The sequence below is a fragment of the Macaca nemestrina genome, chromosome 2 (assembly GCF_043159975.1).
Source record: "Macaca nemestrina isolate mMacNem1 chromosome 2, mMacNem.hap1, whole genome shotgun sequence".
Lineage (NCBI taxonomy): Eukaryota > Metazoa > Chordata > Mammalia > Primates > Cercopithecidae > Macaca > Macaca nemestrina.
Genome location: NC_092126.1, coordinates 151,673,745 through 151,689,491, shown reverse-complemented (window position 1 = coordinate 151,689,491; position 15,747 = coordinate 151,673,745). Strand labels below are relative to the sequence as shown.

General features: G+C 50.2%; 1 protein-coding gene and 1 long non-coding RNA gene across 3 annotated transcripts in view; one reads left to right on the top strand and one right to left on the bottom strand.

Moving 5' to 3' along the window:
- LOC105477733 (cullin associated and neddylation dissociated 2 (putative)) overlaps positions 1–15,747 on the bottom strand; it is a 38,859-nt gene that overhangs the window by 2,938 nt on the left and 20,174 nt on the right. Inside the window, exons 10-14 of one of the 2 annotated variants that reach the window (XM_011734414.2) lie at positions 14,044–15,546; positions 11,743–11,838; positions 6,467–6,636; positions 4,527–4,691; positions 572–679 (exon numbers count right to left, since the gene is read on the bottom strand). In XM_011734414.2, the coding sequence (XP_011732716.2) occupies positions 572–679; positions 4,527–4,691; positions 6,467–6,636; positions 11,743–11,838; positions 14,044–15,546 (2,042 nt within the window). Of the gene's footprint in view, positions 1–571; positions 680–4,526; positions 4,692–6,466; positions 6,637–11,742; positions 11,839–14,043; positions 15,547–15,747 lie in introns of those variants that run through there. The other variant, XM_011734415.3, reaches the window with a different exon arrangement.
- LOC139362016 (uncharacterized) lies at positions 6,610–12,833 on the top strand. Its single transcript, XR_011620245.1, has 3 exons — positions 6,610–6,746; positions 9,403–9,569; positions 12,712–12,833. It is a non-coding gene; the product is annotated as an uncharacterized lncRNA (long non-coding RNA).

The following is a 15,747-nucleotide window of genomic DNA, read 5'->3' as shown; positions in this document are numbered from 1 at the left end:
GATTCCCATTCTTAAAAAACCCAGATGTATTCTTCCATTCAACAGGTATTTACTAGGTACCACCTAGAGCATAGATGCCAGGCTCTGCTCCCAACACCAGCTTTCCATGAGAGCTTCCACTCCAGATCCCTCCTCCAGACCCTTCAGGCACTCCAGTCTAGCGGCAGCTTTGCCCTAGATCAATCATCTGACCCAGCTTCCCAACAAGGAGGTGAGAGATTGACAGTAGGGAACCTATCAGGCTCAATGTTATATCTTTAGTATGTCCCATGAGGCTCAGCACCCAAGAAGTGTTTAATGAATGGAAGAAGAGACAGAGATGGGTCTGAATCCAGCTCTGCAATTTACTGGCTGTGTAGCCTTGGCCAATAACAACCTCTCAAAGCCTCTGTTCCCCTGTGTACAAAATGACAATAAAAAGCACTTTATAGGGCAATGATAATGATTAAATGAAGCACTTTCACAATATCACCTGCACTGCAGGAAGTGCTCAGTAAGGGGTAACTGAACAACTGGCCGAGGACTCAGTAGGTGCTCCAGGGCCTGGGCTAGGGCTGGGCCAGGGACTTACCTTGGCAGTGCAGGTGGCCCTTAGTGGCTCAATGAGACGGTCCACCCTCTGCAGGACAGGTGCAGGACACAGGGTGGCCAGCCGGGCAAGCATAATGAAGGTCAGCATCTGCCCAGAGGAAGGAGACAGGAGACAGTTCTTAGTGAAATGGTGCAGGAGCAAGAGAAGCAGCCAGCCCTGGGAAAGAGCAGAGGCCCCACACCCAAAACCTGACGCCCAAGTTCAGACCACCATGAAGTCCTGCCAGAGTCTCTCCCTCTCTGGGTCTGTTTCCTCAAATGGTGACACTTTCTTTGCCAACTACACTTGGCTGACCCAAGGAGGATCAGATAAGCACCAGTTAGGGAGTCGTACTCAAGCTCCGATGCGCACCAGTCAGGCAGATGCTGGGGATGAGTGAAGGGGGCTGCTGGGGCAGCTCTGGCTGACTGTGGCCAGGTGGGAATGCAGACATGTGGCTTGGGGCCACTGAAATGTTTTCAAAAGAAATCCCGATTTTCATGTAAAAAAAAGTCTCGATTTTTAAATGTTGACACCTGATTTCAAAACCAAACAAAAACTTTGACACCAACTAAACATGACTGCAGGCCTAGATTCAGCCTGTGGGAGAATAACTGTCACATCTTTTGGAAATGGTCAAGTCCTCAAAAAAAAGCCTTGCACAGCATAAAGAGTGGTTGTCTGAAATCCCCATGCCCTACCCATCCCCACATGCTGACCCCTACACCCACAGCAAAGGAAGAGGCCCAGCCCACGGCAGCGAGGAGCAGCAGTGCCGGACTTCACGAGCTATGACTCTTGGCTCCTCCATGACCCTGTGCCCTCGAACTAGACAAGATTCCCTGTCTCCCCTGTGAACTGGGCGGTGTTCACTCCCTCTCACTTGAAGACTTGATGATGCAAGGCTGTGGGCTCTGTCGCTGTCACACCCACCCTCCTCACCCCAGGGGGTGGTAACAGAGTGGGCTCTAAGGCTGCACTGGTGCCTAGGCCCTGTCCTGTGGTCCTGAGGGCAGGCATGAGAGGATATGGCCAGACTGGACGGAAAGAACAGACTTGCTTGATCCTGAGAAGCTGGAGCTTTGGGGCCAGCCCAGAACTCCTCACTCTGTGTTCTGGGGTGTTCTGGGCATCTACTGAGTCCCACAAGATGCCTAATACCAGGCACACCCAAATGAGAGAAGCTGAGTACACCCCTCTGCCTGGAGCCTCCCGGAACCCTGTGGTGGAAAGTCCTGTTCAGCTTTGTGCGCCCCATCATTTTCCACTAGTTCTCATGGCATACACTGGAAAACCCAACCCCCTTTCTCAACCAAGACCTTGGGGCTGGAACCCCAGAGAACTTATGTTGTTTCTTCTTCTCTCTTTCTTAGGGGTTGGCGGGAAGCAAGTTTAAAGCAATAATAAAGCCAAAGAGGAAACAGGCAGACAGGGAGTGCAGGAAGGAGCATCCCGGGAGCTCCAAGTCTGCAGTGGTCAGAGGCACACCCACTACAGGAGGTGCAGCCTCACCACGTGCATCAGTTGGTCTAGTAGGAGCACGCACTCCCACCGCAGAAGCCCAGCGATCACACCATGGGTCAGTAATGCACCAGGGTGTTCACAGCAGCACTGTCTGTAATAGTGAAAATGTGCAAACAACCTACATGTGTAGCAGTGAGTGCAACGGAAATGGGAACTCCCGCAGCTGTGAAATATGACAGGACTGATACATACTGAAAAGCAAAGCAAACAACATACAGTAAATGTAAGTTAAAAGACTGGGGAAAAAACAGCATGTGTGGTATGATCCCATTTCTAGAAAACAGATCTCATACACTCATCTCCACAGCTTTCAGAGCAGGGACCCCACCTCTCACACTGACCTCGGCGTGGTGGCACCCACTTCATATGGATTGACTAATGAATGAGGGTCTATGTGCATCATCCCAGGAAACACAGAGACTGACAGCAGGCCTCGCTGGGTGGGGGGAAGCTTTTGGATGATTATTACTTGCTTCTTTGTTTTCATCAATCTTTTAAAACAAGTATGGGTTACTTTTGATTACTTTGTATTACTTTTTCATTACAAAAAGTGACTCATACTTACAGTACATATTTTTTAAAGTTGTAATACGGGACCGGGCGTGGTGGCTCACGCCTGTAATCCCAACACTTTGGGAGGCCGAGGTGGGTGGATCACCTGAAGTCAGGAGTTCCAGACCAGCCTAGCCAACATGGTGAAACCCTGTCTCTACTAAAAATTACAAAAATTAGCCAGGTGTGGTGGCACACATCTGTAATCCCAGCTACTCAAAGAGGCTGAGGCAGGAGAATCACTTGAACCCGGGAGGCGGAGGTTGCAGTAAGCCAAGATGGCACCAATGTACTCCAGCCTAGGCAATAAAGTGAGACTCCATCTCAAACAAATAAATAAAAATTTAAAAATAAAGTTGTAGTATGGCAGTTCCTTAAGACATTAAACACAGAATTGCCCTATGATCCAGCAATTTCACTTGTGGGTAAAGTGAAAAGAACTGAAGGCAGGATTCCAAAGGATACTGGAACACCTAGGTTCACAGTCACATTACTCATAATAGCCAGAAGCTGGGAACACCCAAATATTTGTCCAGCAATGGATGAGTGGGTAAACAAACTGTGGTCTGTACATACAACAGACGGAAATTCTGATGTGCTGCAACATGGATGAACCTTGAGGACATCAGACTAAGAAGTGAAACAAGTCGGTCACAAAAGGACAAATACTGTATGATTCCACTTACAAGGGCAGAATCCTAGAGTAGTCAAATTCATCGAGAATAGTGTTTAATGGGTGCAGATTTCAGTTTGGGAAGGAGAAAAGAGTTCTGAGATGGACAGTGGTGATGGCTGCAAAGCAATGTGAATCTGCTTAATGCCACTGCACTGTGCACTTAAAAACAGTGAAGACAGGGCCTGGCACGGTGGCTCACACCTGTAATCCCATCACTTTGGGAGGCCAAGGCAGGCAGATTACTTGAGGTCAGGAGTTCGAGACCAGCCTGGTCAACATGGTGAAACCCCGTCTCTACTAAAAATACAAAAAAAATTTAGCTGGGTGTGGTGGTGGGCACTCCACCACTTGGGAGGCTGAGGCAGGAGAATCGCTTGAACCTGGGAGGCGGAGGCTGCAGTGAGCTGAGATCATACCACTGCACTCCAGCCTGGGTGACGGCAAGACCCTGTCTCAAAAAAAAAAAAGTGAAGATAGTAACTTGTATTATTAATATTTCGCCACAATTAGAAATGATTTCTATTATATATGTGAATAAACTTTAAAATTTTAAAAAATGATATAGAAAGATATAAAATAAAGAAACGGAAGTCTCCGCACTGTTCCACCAGCCCCAGCCTCATTCTCTCTGGTAAGAAAATGGCCCTAAGCTCTTGCCACTCAACAGTGGGGCTTGGAGCTCCTTCAGGTCACAACAGGAAGAGATGCAGCCCGCTCCTCAATGCTGCTAGTATTCCACGGCTCAAAGTGCCCTGCTGGGTCAAAAGTTTCATCCAGGAATTTATTTATTTATTTATTTATTTATTTATTATTTATTTATTTATTTTGAGACAGGGTCTCACTCTGTTGCCCAGGTTAGAGTGTAGTGGTGCGATCACATTTCACTGCAGCCTCAACCTCCTAGGCTCAAGCCATCCTCCTGCCTCAGCCTCCCAAAGTGCTAGGATTACAGGCATGAGCCACCACACCTGGACAATTTTTTTTTCTGGTTGCTGCCAAACCATCCTCCAAAGAGCCTGCCCAGTGTAGACTCCCACCAAAGGTATCTGGGGCACAGGTTCCTTTTCTTATCAGAAAACAACAATGCCGCTATCTTCACTGGGTGCCTGGAGTAGCGAGCAAGGACAAACAAGCATGGCCCCAGTGGTGCCTGACTATCACTTGGTACAGGGGCACATAGATCTGGCAGCGGCTTGGTCTTACCCGGATGTCGTAGTGGTCCTTCAGCCCGTCCTCCACATGGTTCAGGAACTCACAGATATCCAGCTGGCCCAGGCAGCTCTCAAGCAGTGAATACATGCACTCAAAGGCCGCCTTCCGCACGTCCAGCCCATCGTCCACTGTATGTTTAAAGGGACCCATTTCCACCTGCAGGAGGGATGAAGGTTGGGGATATGGCCCCAGGGTGTAAGGACACCTCTTGTAGTTTCTGCTATAAACCCCACATCTCTATTCCACACTGCACGCCGGCCCCAAATCATGCCTTATACTCTCAAGTCTCCATGCCTTTGCTCAGTCTGCAGCATCCTTTCCCCTAGGTGATAATAGTGGCAATAAGAACAATTATTCTTGTAATCTACTGAGCAGGCACTGTCTGAGCGGCAGGCACTGTACTGAGTGCTTGATGGATGACGTTTCATTCAAGCATCACAAATACCATCAGAAGTAAATGTTACTGGCCGGGTACGGTGGCTCACGCCTGTAATCCCAGCATTTTGGGAGGCCAAGGCAGGCGGATCACGAGGTCAAGAGATTGAAGCCATTCTGGTTAACATGGTGAAACCTCATCTCTACTAAAAATACAAAACATTAGCCGGGCGTGGTGGCACATGCCTGTAGTCCCAGCTACTCAGGTGGCTGAGGCAGGAGAATCTCTTGAACCAGGGAGGCGGAGGTTGCAGTGACCTGAGATCGCACCACTGCACTCCAGCCTGGGTGACAGAGTGAGACTCCATCTCAAAAAGAAATATTATTGATCTCATTTAACAGACGAGGAAACTGCATTGGGCAGGTTAATTAACTGGGTTGGACAGGTTAAGGATACACTGCTTGTAAGTGGCTGAACTGGAATTTAAAACCCAGGTAGGCTGGGCATGATGGCTGTCCTCCCAGCACTTTGGGAGGCTGAGGCAGGAGGAATTTTGAGACCAGTCTGGGCAACATGGTGAAACCCCATCTCTACAAAAAAAATACAAAAAATTAGCTAGGTGTGGTGGTACACGCCTGTAGTCCCAGCTACTCAGGAGGCTGAGGTGGGAGGATCGCTTGGGCCCAGGAGGTTGAGGCTGCAGTGAGCTGTGACTGTGCCACTGCACTCCAGCCTAGGTGACACAGCAAGACCCTGCCTCAAAAAAACAACAAAAAGACACCCAGGTCTTTCTGAAGCTTTCAACCATGAAGCCCTGTTTTAATGGTAAACACCTTTTCACCCTTCAAAGCCCAGCTTAAAGGGCCTCAATGCTGCTAGTATTCCACAGCTGAAACTTATTAAATCACCTTTAACCTTTGCCCCTTGAATCCTTACTTTACCAGGTGGGCTCTAAGTTAAATGCATTCTTGGTGTATGATGGGATCATGTCACAATAGGTCCATCATAAGTTGGTTTCCAGAGGCAATCCCATCATAAGGTGAGGAGCCTGCTGAACGCTACTGCTTTTGCACCATTGTAAAGTTGAACCATTGTAAGGAGGGGGCTGTCTGTAATCAGCAGGGTGGGCATCTCTCTCCTTTAGGGGGCCTTGATGAGCTCCTTGGTGGCAGAAACCAAATCAGGTTCAACCCTGAGTCCTGGCACTTGGGCTCAGCGCAGATGCTCAGTGAACACCTGCCAAACGTCAACGTTTACTGGGCGCTGGTTGTGTGCCTGCGGTGGTTCTAAACACTTACAGGACCTCGCTCACCGAATTGTTGCAGCAACCCTACGACACAGACACAGCACCCTCATGTGCTCATGAAGAGAAACTGAGGCTCAGAGAGGATCAGGTTGCCCTGGCTGGGGTCACATAGCTGGGAGTCAGGGCAGGACTTGACCCAAGGCATGTGACCCCAGCACCTACTCTGATGAGATAATAATGCCCTACCAATGAGGCATGAGAAGTGGCATCATCCCCAGCTTCCCCAGGGTCCCCAGCTCTGCTCCACACCTCTCGGATGAGGTCCCGGCGGATCTTTGTCTCCTGGTAGAGGAGGGGCAGGATGTCATCCAGCAGGTCCCGGACTAGCGAGGGCTTGTTGTGCACAGCTGAGTTGAAGAAAGCCAGAGTCGCACGGCGCACGTTCAGATCTGGGTCCTGCAGGCTCTCCATGAACTCTCCTGGCAGAAGAACATGAGGGGTGCGGGGGATGCATAGCCACAGCACAGTCACCCCCCTCACCGCCCTGGCCATCTGGTTACTGTGCATGTGCAGAACTGGCTGAATGGGGGTAAGCTGGGAGTGGTGAACATGTACTTTGTGCCAGGCACAAACAACCCTTCAAAGATCAGATAAGAATGTGGGCTCGAGGCTGACCTGGCTTCCATTCCAGCTCTACTAATTAACTGTGGGGCCTTGGAGAGCCTCAATGTCCTCATCTGTAAAATGGGAGTCATAAGAGAACCTATGCTATAGGACTGTGTTTACAATTTAAAATGTGGTGCCTCAGCATTATCTTGAAAAAAAAAAAAGAGAAAAATTTTTTAATGTGGTAATGCATGGAAGGCACATAGCAGAGTGCCTGGCACAGAGCATGAACTCTGTGAATGTTAACTTGGTATCACAGGCGAGGTTCTTAAAGATCAGAGCGGTCAAGTCACCAGCACTTCTCAGGATACTTCTTTTTGCACAGTGCTATCTTTTTGTTTTGTTGTTGAAACAGAGTCTCACTCTGTTGCCCAGGCTGGAGTGCAGTGGTGTGATCTTGGTTCACCGCAACCTCCACCTCTCAGGTTCATGTGATTCTCCCGCCTCAGCCTGCCAAGTACCTGGGATTACAGGCACACACCACCATGCCTGGCTAATTTTTGTATTTTTAGTAGAGACGGGGTTTCACCATGTTGGCCAGGCTGGTCTCGAACTCCTTACCTCAAGTGATCCGCCCACCTTGGCCACCCAAATTGCTGAGATTACAGGCACGAGCTGCTGCGCCCAGACTTGTACAGTGCTATGATTTGAATGTCCCCACCAAAACTCATGTTGAAACTTAATTGCCATGGTAATAGTATTGAGAGGTGATTAGGTCGTGAGGGTGAAGCCCTGAGGCATGGATTAATGCCATCACTAGAGGAGTGGGTCAGTTTTCATGGGAGGGAGCTCCTGTTAAAGGAAAAGCTCAGCCCCCATCTCATCTCTGTCTCCCATACTCACTTCTGCCCTCCCTTCCACCATGGGATGGCCCTCACCAGATGCTGGCGCCATGTTCTTGGACCTCTCAGTCTCCACAACTGTGAGGAATAAATTTCTCTTCTTTATAAATTACCCAATCTGTAGTATTCTGCTATAGTAGCAGAAAAGGGACTATGATATAGAGTTTAAACTTTAAAAAAATTTTATTATTATTATACTTTAAGTTCTAGGGTACATGTGCACAACATGCAGGTTTGTTACATAGGTATACATGTGCCATGTTGGTTTGGAAAAAAAAAATTTTTTTAGAGATAGGGGGGTCTCACTATGTTGCCCAGGCTGGTCTCAAACTCCTGGACTCAAGTGATCCTCCTGCCTCAGCCTCCCAAAGTGCTAGGATTACAGGCATGAGCCACTATGCCCAGCCATTATAGTTGAAACATTTTAGAATTGTTAATGTTTTATATATTTAATAAAGAAAATCAAGGATGGGGGAATCCCTAAATATAAAACCAAAACGCAAAAAACTATTTATTTATTTATTTATTTGTTTGAGTCAAAAAGACAGTCTCGTTCTGTTGCCCAGGAGGGAGTACAGTGGCACGATCTAGGCTCACTGCAACCTCCATCTCCCAGGTTCAAGCAATTCTCATGCCTCAACCTCCCAGGTACCTGGGATTACAGGCGTGTGTCACCACACCCGGTTTTCTGTTGTTGTTGTTGTTGTTGAGACACAGTCTCGCTCTGTCACCCAGGCTAGAGTGCAGTGGCGCGATCTCAGCTCACTGTAAGCTTCGCCTCCCAGGTAAGCTCCGCCTCCCAGGTTCACGCCATTCTCCTGCCTCAGCCTCCCGAGTAGCTGGGAGGGACTACAGGTGCCCGCCACCACACCCAGCTAATTTTTTGTATTTTTAGTAGAGACAGGGTTTCACCATGTTAGCCAGGATGGTCTCAATCTCCTGACCTCGTGATCCACCCGCCTTGGCCTCCCAAAGTGCTGGGATTACAGGCATGAGCCACCATGCCTGGCCTATACCCAGCTAATTTTTATATTTTTTGGTAGAGATGGGGTTTTGCCAGGCTGGTCTCTAACTCCTGACCTCAGGTGATCCTCCCGCCTCAGCCTCCCAAAGTGCTGGGATTACAGGAGTGAACCATCGTACCCGTCCTCAAAAACAAACAAACAAACAAAACTGTATTTAAAATGATCCAAGTAACCACCCAGGTTATGAAGGAGAAAACAAACCAAGCTACTTTGAGTATTTTGACTAGCTGCCCTCTAGTGGAAGACAAAAAAACTACCCATGAATATTAATTTTCACAGAGATAAGAGTCAGCAATTCTCAGACTACTTTCTGTGTATTTCAGGATTAAGAAAATAAATATCTTGTAGATAATGGGAGCTGGGTTTCTTACTGTAAGAGAAAGGAGTTACAGATATGGAAAGGGGGCTTGACTACAATAGGAAGCAGCTATGAACTCAAGATTTTCAAGATAGGTGGGTAGATAGGTAGAAGAGAGGGAGGAGAAAGAGGGACAGAAAGAGAGGCAGGGAGGGAAAGAAGGAGGGACAAAGAAAGATGTGGATGAATGTGCATCTGGAAGCACAGATATACACGTGCATGTTTGTCTCTGCATATAGACATGCATTTCCTAGTTCTGTCTGCTGAGAGGGCCTAGAAGCAATGAGGCCCCAATAGCAATAGGCACATCTAGTGTCCAGATCTTGGATTCTAAATACCATTCTCCACTAAAAGGAATCAGGACTCCTTGGAGAAATGCCTGATTCCAGGACTGGTGCAGAAAAGGTTTGTGATGAATCTGGAGCATCTCATCGTGCCAAAAGCAAGGATACACTTAAAAGAATGATGGAGGCTGGGCACGGGGGCTCACGTCTGGAATCCCAGCACTTTGGGAGGCCAAGGTGAGTGGATCACTTAAGCCTAGGAGTTCAAGACCAGCCTGGGCAACATAGCAAAATGCTGTTTCTATAAAAAAAATTTTTTTAAGTAGACAGGCGTGGTGGCTGGCACACATCTGTAGTCGCAGTTACTAGGAAGGCTCAAGTGGGAGGATTTCTTGAGCCTGAGAGGCAAGGGTTGCAGTAAGGTATGACTGTGCCATTGCCTTCCAGCCTGGGTGACAGACTGAGACTCTGTCTCTCAAAAAAAAAAAAAAAAAAAGGAAACATGTCAATAGAAAATAGGAACCAGCTTGAAGCGCTCCCAATGGCCAAATCTGAGACAATCTTGAGCATCAAAATTAAAGACAGTAATAGGTTATAACCCACAGAATGAAGGAGGAAGAAGCCATGAGTCTCTAATGACAAATAAATTGATGAATAAATAAGTAAATAAATGCAAGAGAAGAAAAAGTTCTTCCAGACAGTAGAATGCAAACCTATAACTATGGAAAGAATAATGGAACTAGAAAGTCACCATTTGGCAAATATCACAGTAATCATTGACTCAGGCAAGAAACAACTGTGGATGCTAAACCTAGTGGGCAAAAAGATTGATGAGAACAAGGATGTTTACATAAAATACTTATTTTATGTACTCAAGAATTCATATTCATTCCAAAGGAAAAAAGAGAAACTTTAGAGTAGAGAGAAACCCTGGCGGTGTCCATCTGAACTGGGTGATCAAAGTTACCATCGCCAGTCAGGAGACAAGCCACCTCCACGTGCCCCTGAGGTGATGCACTGGGAAGGGCAGGAAGGCTCCCAGCAGAACAGGATGCAAGCTCAGAGCCAGCAGCCTCTTCTGGGCCCCTTTCAATGGTGCCGCATTGGCTCCCAGGTTCCCCATTCTCTGTGAGAACACAGCTGTGGGGAACTGGCAAGACCCGAGTTCACATCCCCGCTCTGAGTTAGTTTCCTCACATGTAAAATGGGGCCAGTCCTACACACCACGGAGGGAGCTGTGAGCACCACTGTGATGAGGTATATTAAAGGGTCTGATGTGGTGCCTGACACACAGTGAGAGCTCAAAAACAGTTCAAATGTTCTAAAGCAAACAGGAACCCCAGATGAAATCGCTGGTGGTGCCCACCAAGGGCAGCTCCGTCACGATGGAGGAAATCAGGCTGGGGGGTGGGGCACGTGCCCACCGCACTAGGGCAAGGGACAAAGTTGCTGCCGATGACATTGCTAGAACTTCTGCACATGTTCTCCAGTGCAGAACGTGGTCACATCTGCTGACCCCTTGGTCACACACAACAGGCCCCTGGCAGATGAGGATCAACACTTTTTTTTTTTCTTTAGTGGGTGGCAGTCTCCCACTGCCACCATGCCTAATTTTTTTTTTTTCTTTTTTTTTTTGAGACAGAGTCTTGCTCTGTCACCCAGGCTGGAGTGCAGTGGTACAATCTCCGCTCACTGCAACCTTTGCCTCCTGGGTTCAAGTGATTCTCCTGCCTCAGCCTCCAGAGTAGCGGGGATTATAGGTGCCCGCCATTATGCCTGGCTCATTTTTGTATTTTTAGTAGAGACGGGGTTTCACCATGTTGGCCAGGCTGGTCTTGAACTCCTGATCTCAGGTGATCCACCTGCCTTGGCCTCCCAAAGTGTTGGGAGGTCTCAGTTCCTCTCCTCACAGTGAAGGCTGCTTGGGATCCTCAGGCCAGAAGACCCCTCAGACAGAGGGCGATCTAGTGGGCAGGGTGGCGGGGGGAGCACTCTTCCCTGCCCCACTTTAGGGCCCATAAAAGCTAAGGTATGTGAGAGGCTGGTGGTTTTCCATTCCCAAGAGTCTATATGTTTATGAAGCATCTTCTCCCTCAGTTGCCCATGGGCCTCCAGGACAACTCTAGAAGATGCAGATAATAAGAGTTTCTCACGTTCATTTGACAGATGAGGAAAGCAAGGCTTTGAGGTGTGATGGACATGCCAGGCCCACCCATGATTTAGTGGCAGTAGGGAGGCAGGGATGTGAACCCAGGCCTTTTAACTGGAGGGCCAGGCCCTGCTGCCCATCATGGGCATGCCTCCCAGGTCTCCCACTGCCCTTGGCTATCAGGTAGGAAATATCAGCCCAAGCTTAAGGACTGGGTGGGGGCACTGAACAAGGTAGGGGAGGCAGGAGGGAGGTGCTCACCGATGAAGCTCTTCAGGAGGGGGTCAATGGGATGGGGCTGGTCCGAGATGAGGAACTTGACCGCTGTGATGACGGTGCTCCGGGTGTGTGGCCGACCTGCAGAACAAGAGGAGGTGGAGGTGAGTTAGTAAGGGGCAGGGGCCAAACCTGGATGCTTACAGGTTAGAAGGTGCAGAGGCTCCTCCCCTTGCTTCCCTGGAAGACAGAACTGTACCCCCTCCCCATCTCTGGGAAAGTGGATTCTACCATTTCCCTTGGCAGCCTTGACTCTCCCCTCAATCCTTCATGCTGTAGCTGAAACAGTAGGACTGCCAGTGCTTAGGTAACCACACCACAGGTTGCAAACAGGGAACCGATAACCAAGACAGGAACTGCTCTGACAAAGACCTTCCCTCAGGCCTTGGGATTTTTCAGACATGTTATCTTAATTAGTCCTAACAATGATCCTATTAATTAATAATGATAAAATAGTATTAAAATCACCAATAAAAATCATCTCTTTGACACATGAGAAAAGAGACTCAGAGAGGATAAGTTCGTGTCTAAGGCCACACAGCAGATCCAGAATTCCTGGCTGGGCCCTTCCTCCTGGGCCTGCATTCTGGCTGGTGGTCAGGGGGGCCTAACAGAACTTGGATCATCTCCAGGCTCGGTCGCGGAGAGCTCGCTTACTTGTGCTCTGCTGCTTGCTTTCTGAGTCGAGAAGCCGAATAAAGAGGGGGAGGGCATTCCCTTAATGAAAGAAACAAATGGGTGGATGCTCCACCTGCCTGAATCTCTCCTCAGTGGCTTGCCCCGCTTGCCCCCCGCCCAACCCCCAACACACTGCAGCGAGTGGGCTAAGGTGCTTCCACCACACAGGCTTTACGTTCAGCCTCGAGGAAAAGTTTACCAATTGGTGCTAAAGCATGAATGAATGGAAGAGTTACTGAACTCAGACTTTTAGCTTTTACCTCTTTCTCTTGCCAGCCTGACTGGCTCCCAGGAAGATTTAGGGTGGCTGATGAAGACAGACACAAGAGAGTAAGATTAAGTGAACTGAAAACAAGAACAAGGCCAAGGACGACTGAAGGCAGGGAGGTGAGAAGGAGACTAGAAGGAAGACGTACAGAGAACATCAGTTAGGAAGTTCCAGGAACCTACTAGAAGCAGGCCACTCATCTGGCTCTAAGCTTCCCAGCAGTTGGTGGTAAAAAGGAAATGTGACCAGGTGGCTGGTTCAACAGAATACGTGGGACAGAAACAAATAGGTGTTTAGGCAAAGCAGGGCTCCTCTGCATCTTAAGACTCTGGTCTGTCAAGGTTCTTTGTGTGATGTAACAGACAGTGTCCTCGACAATGTTCTTCCATCTAGTCATGAGGCCAGACAACTGCTTCTTATGAACCCAGCAACCCAAGAAGGCCTTAACTGAAATCACTAACATACCTAGTAACAGCAGCAGCTCTCAACTTACTCAGTATTAATTACTGTAGGTACCACACAGTGTACCAAACACTGTACCTACGTTCTGTCAACCAGAGCACCCACTGGTTCCATAAGGGGCCAGCTGGCCAGCTTGAAGCCCACTGGCCTTTCATTCTGGGGACTCTCCCTCTCCTAGGAGCCCCACGACCCCACCTGCCTGCCTTCCACCTCCTGAAGCTAAGATACCTGGTGTGCCAAAACATGACAAACCAAAACGCCTGCCCCTCCTGGTTCTTGCCCAGCCCTCCCCAAGCCTCAGGGGCATGTCAGCCTGTCCCAGTCCATACTGACATCTGCTCATGGCTCAGGCTAGCTGAAAAGAGCTGACCCTCTGCAGGTTGCAGTCTATGGCTACTCAGAAAACTGTTTTTGTTGACCTCTGTGTGGAGCACTAAGCTACTGTCCACATCGAGGATTATGAAGTTGGCATCATGAGTTTTTTTTTTTTTTTTGTAGAGGCGGGGTCTCATCATGTTACCCAGGCTGGTCTCAAACTCCTAGGCTCAAGTGATCCACCCACCTTAGCCTCCCAAAGTGCTGGGATTACAGACATGTGCCACCATGCCTAGCCTACATCATGAGATTTTTAAGTGTATTTGTTGTAGGGACCTATCAAGGACTCTGTCCCTTCTATCCCACAGTCCCATAGAAGGGAGCCTTTAAGTCTCAGGTATCACTGTGTGTTCCTCTGTAGCTTCCTTGCCTCTGTCGCATAGATACCATGATTCTTGTACCCAATGACTTGAAATAGCTCACTCTGCCCCAGCTGCTTGGATGCTCAGTGACAAACTGCCCACCTCCGCGCTGGGTTGCCTTGCCCACACCTGTGTGCCTACCTGCAGCAAGCTGCTTCCGGAAGCGGGGCAGAAGGAACGAAGGGTTCACAAGGACCAGCTTCCCAATGCACTCAGCCACCACCCCCCGGGTGCCCTCCTCAGCGCCCTCGCAGCGCCGGAACAGCAGGGCCCAGACGTCCTCAGCGTAGGGCTTCAGGCTGTCAGGCTGGGCGGCCCCCAGAGCCTCCCTAAGTGAGTGCAGCAGCAGGTACTGTCGTCGGGGCTCAGCCTCGATCTGCTCCAGCAGGAAGGGCAGGAAGTCGGGCAGGCTGCCAGCACCCACACGGCCCAGTGCATACGAGGCCGCAGCCCTCACATCCTCACTGGGTGACCCCAAGGCTTCCAGGAGCACTGCCTTCAGCTCCCGCTGGGGGCCTGGCCCAGCCACCTGACCCACCTCAGCCAGCGACAGGAATGCCAGGACTTTGACCCCCATGCTGGAGTGGGGCGACCTGGCATCGCAGACCAGACGGTTGGCTGTGCTTGCCGCCTCTTGGGGACAGGCAGCTGAGAGGGCTGCCACACACCGGGCCAATGAGTGGAACACCTGCTTGTGCAGGCCAGGCCCACCATCCACAGCCTGCTCATAAACAGGAGCAGTGAGCAGGCTGATGAGTTTAGCATAGTCCACACACGGGGGACGGGTCCCCACCAGGGCCTGCAGGAAGCCTTCAGCGGCTGCCAGAACCCCGGCTGGCAACAGGGGCGAACGCAGCAGCCGCAGCAGCTCTGAGAGCACAGGGCCACTGACCTCTACCAAAGAGGCTGGCTGGGCCTGGGTCACTGTGGCAAGGAAGTCCACAGCCAGCTGGGCCACGTGCATGTCACTCTCGTTGACCAGGGCAGGCAGCTCAGCCAGCACAGCCTGCACGGCAGACGGTGGGAGGCTGAGGCCCTGGCTCTGGGCCAGGGCATCCAGGGCTGCCAGTGTGGCCAGTCGCAAAGCCCGCTGATTCTTCCGCAGGAATGAGGCCAGAATGGGCAGTGCCTCGGCCAGGATGGGCTGTAGATCAAGCTGCAGCGGGGACACAGCCACCAGCGTAAGCGCCTTGACGGCAGGCAGCCGGGTGATCTCATTCCGCAGGCGGTCCAGGAGGAGCAGTAATATGGGCTCCAGGTCATCCCCAAGCCGGTCACCCAGGTGGCCTACAAGGTGGCCCATGCAGGAAATGGCCCGCTCCTTCACCTCCTGGTCCAGGTCAGTGGCACGGAGTCGCGCCAGGGTAACCACAGACATCTCTCCAACATACGGCTCAGGATCCAGTATCCGAGGCCTGTCCAGCGGCCACAGGGCCTGCACCAGCTCCTGTAACACCACCAGGGCCTCGGCTGCAATCTTATAGAAAGGGTCAGCCACACAGGCCATCACAGGTGGCAGGAGGGTGGGCAAGTGTGGGTGAAAGGCCTCAGCTGGTTCAGTGCCCAGCAGCCCCTGCAGAAAGGCCAGGGCATCCATCCGGATGGTGGAGGAGCTGGAGCGGTCGGCCAGCGAGAAGATGATGCCTGTAGGGTGAGTGCAAGGGTTATGAGGCCACCGCCTCTGATGCAACGCGGCCCTCCCTGGAAGCAAGGCGGGGATACCTACAGGTGCCTGAGCTGGACTGAAGCACCTAAACTCTTCTGCAGAAGTTTCCAAGAAGTCAGCGCTGACCAGTGGCCAGGGTTGAGGGAAACACGTCCAGGGAACTCATTGGAACCAGCCTT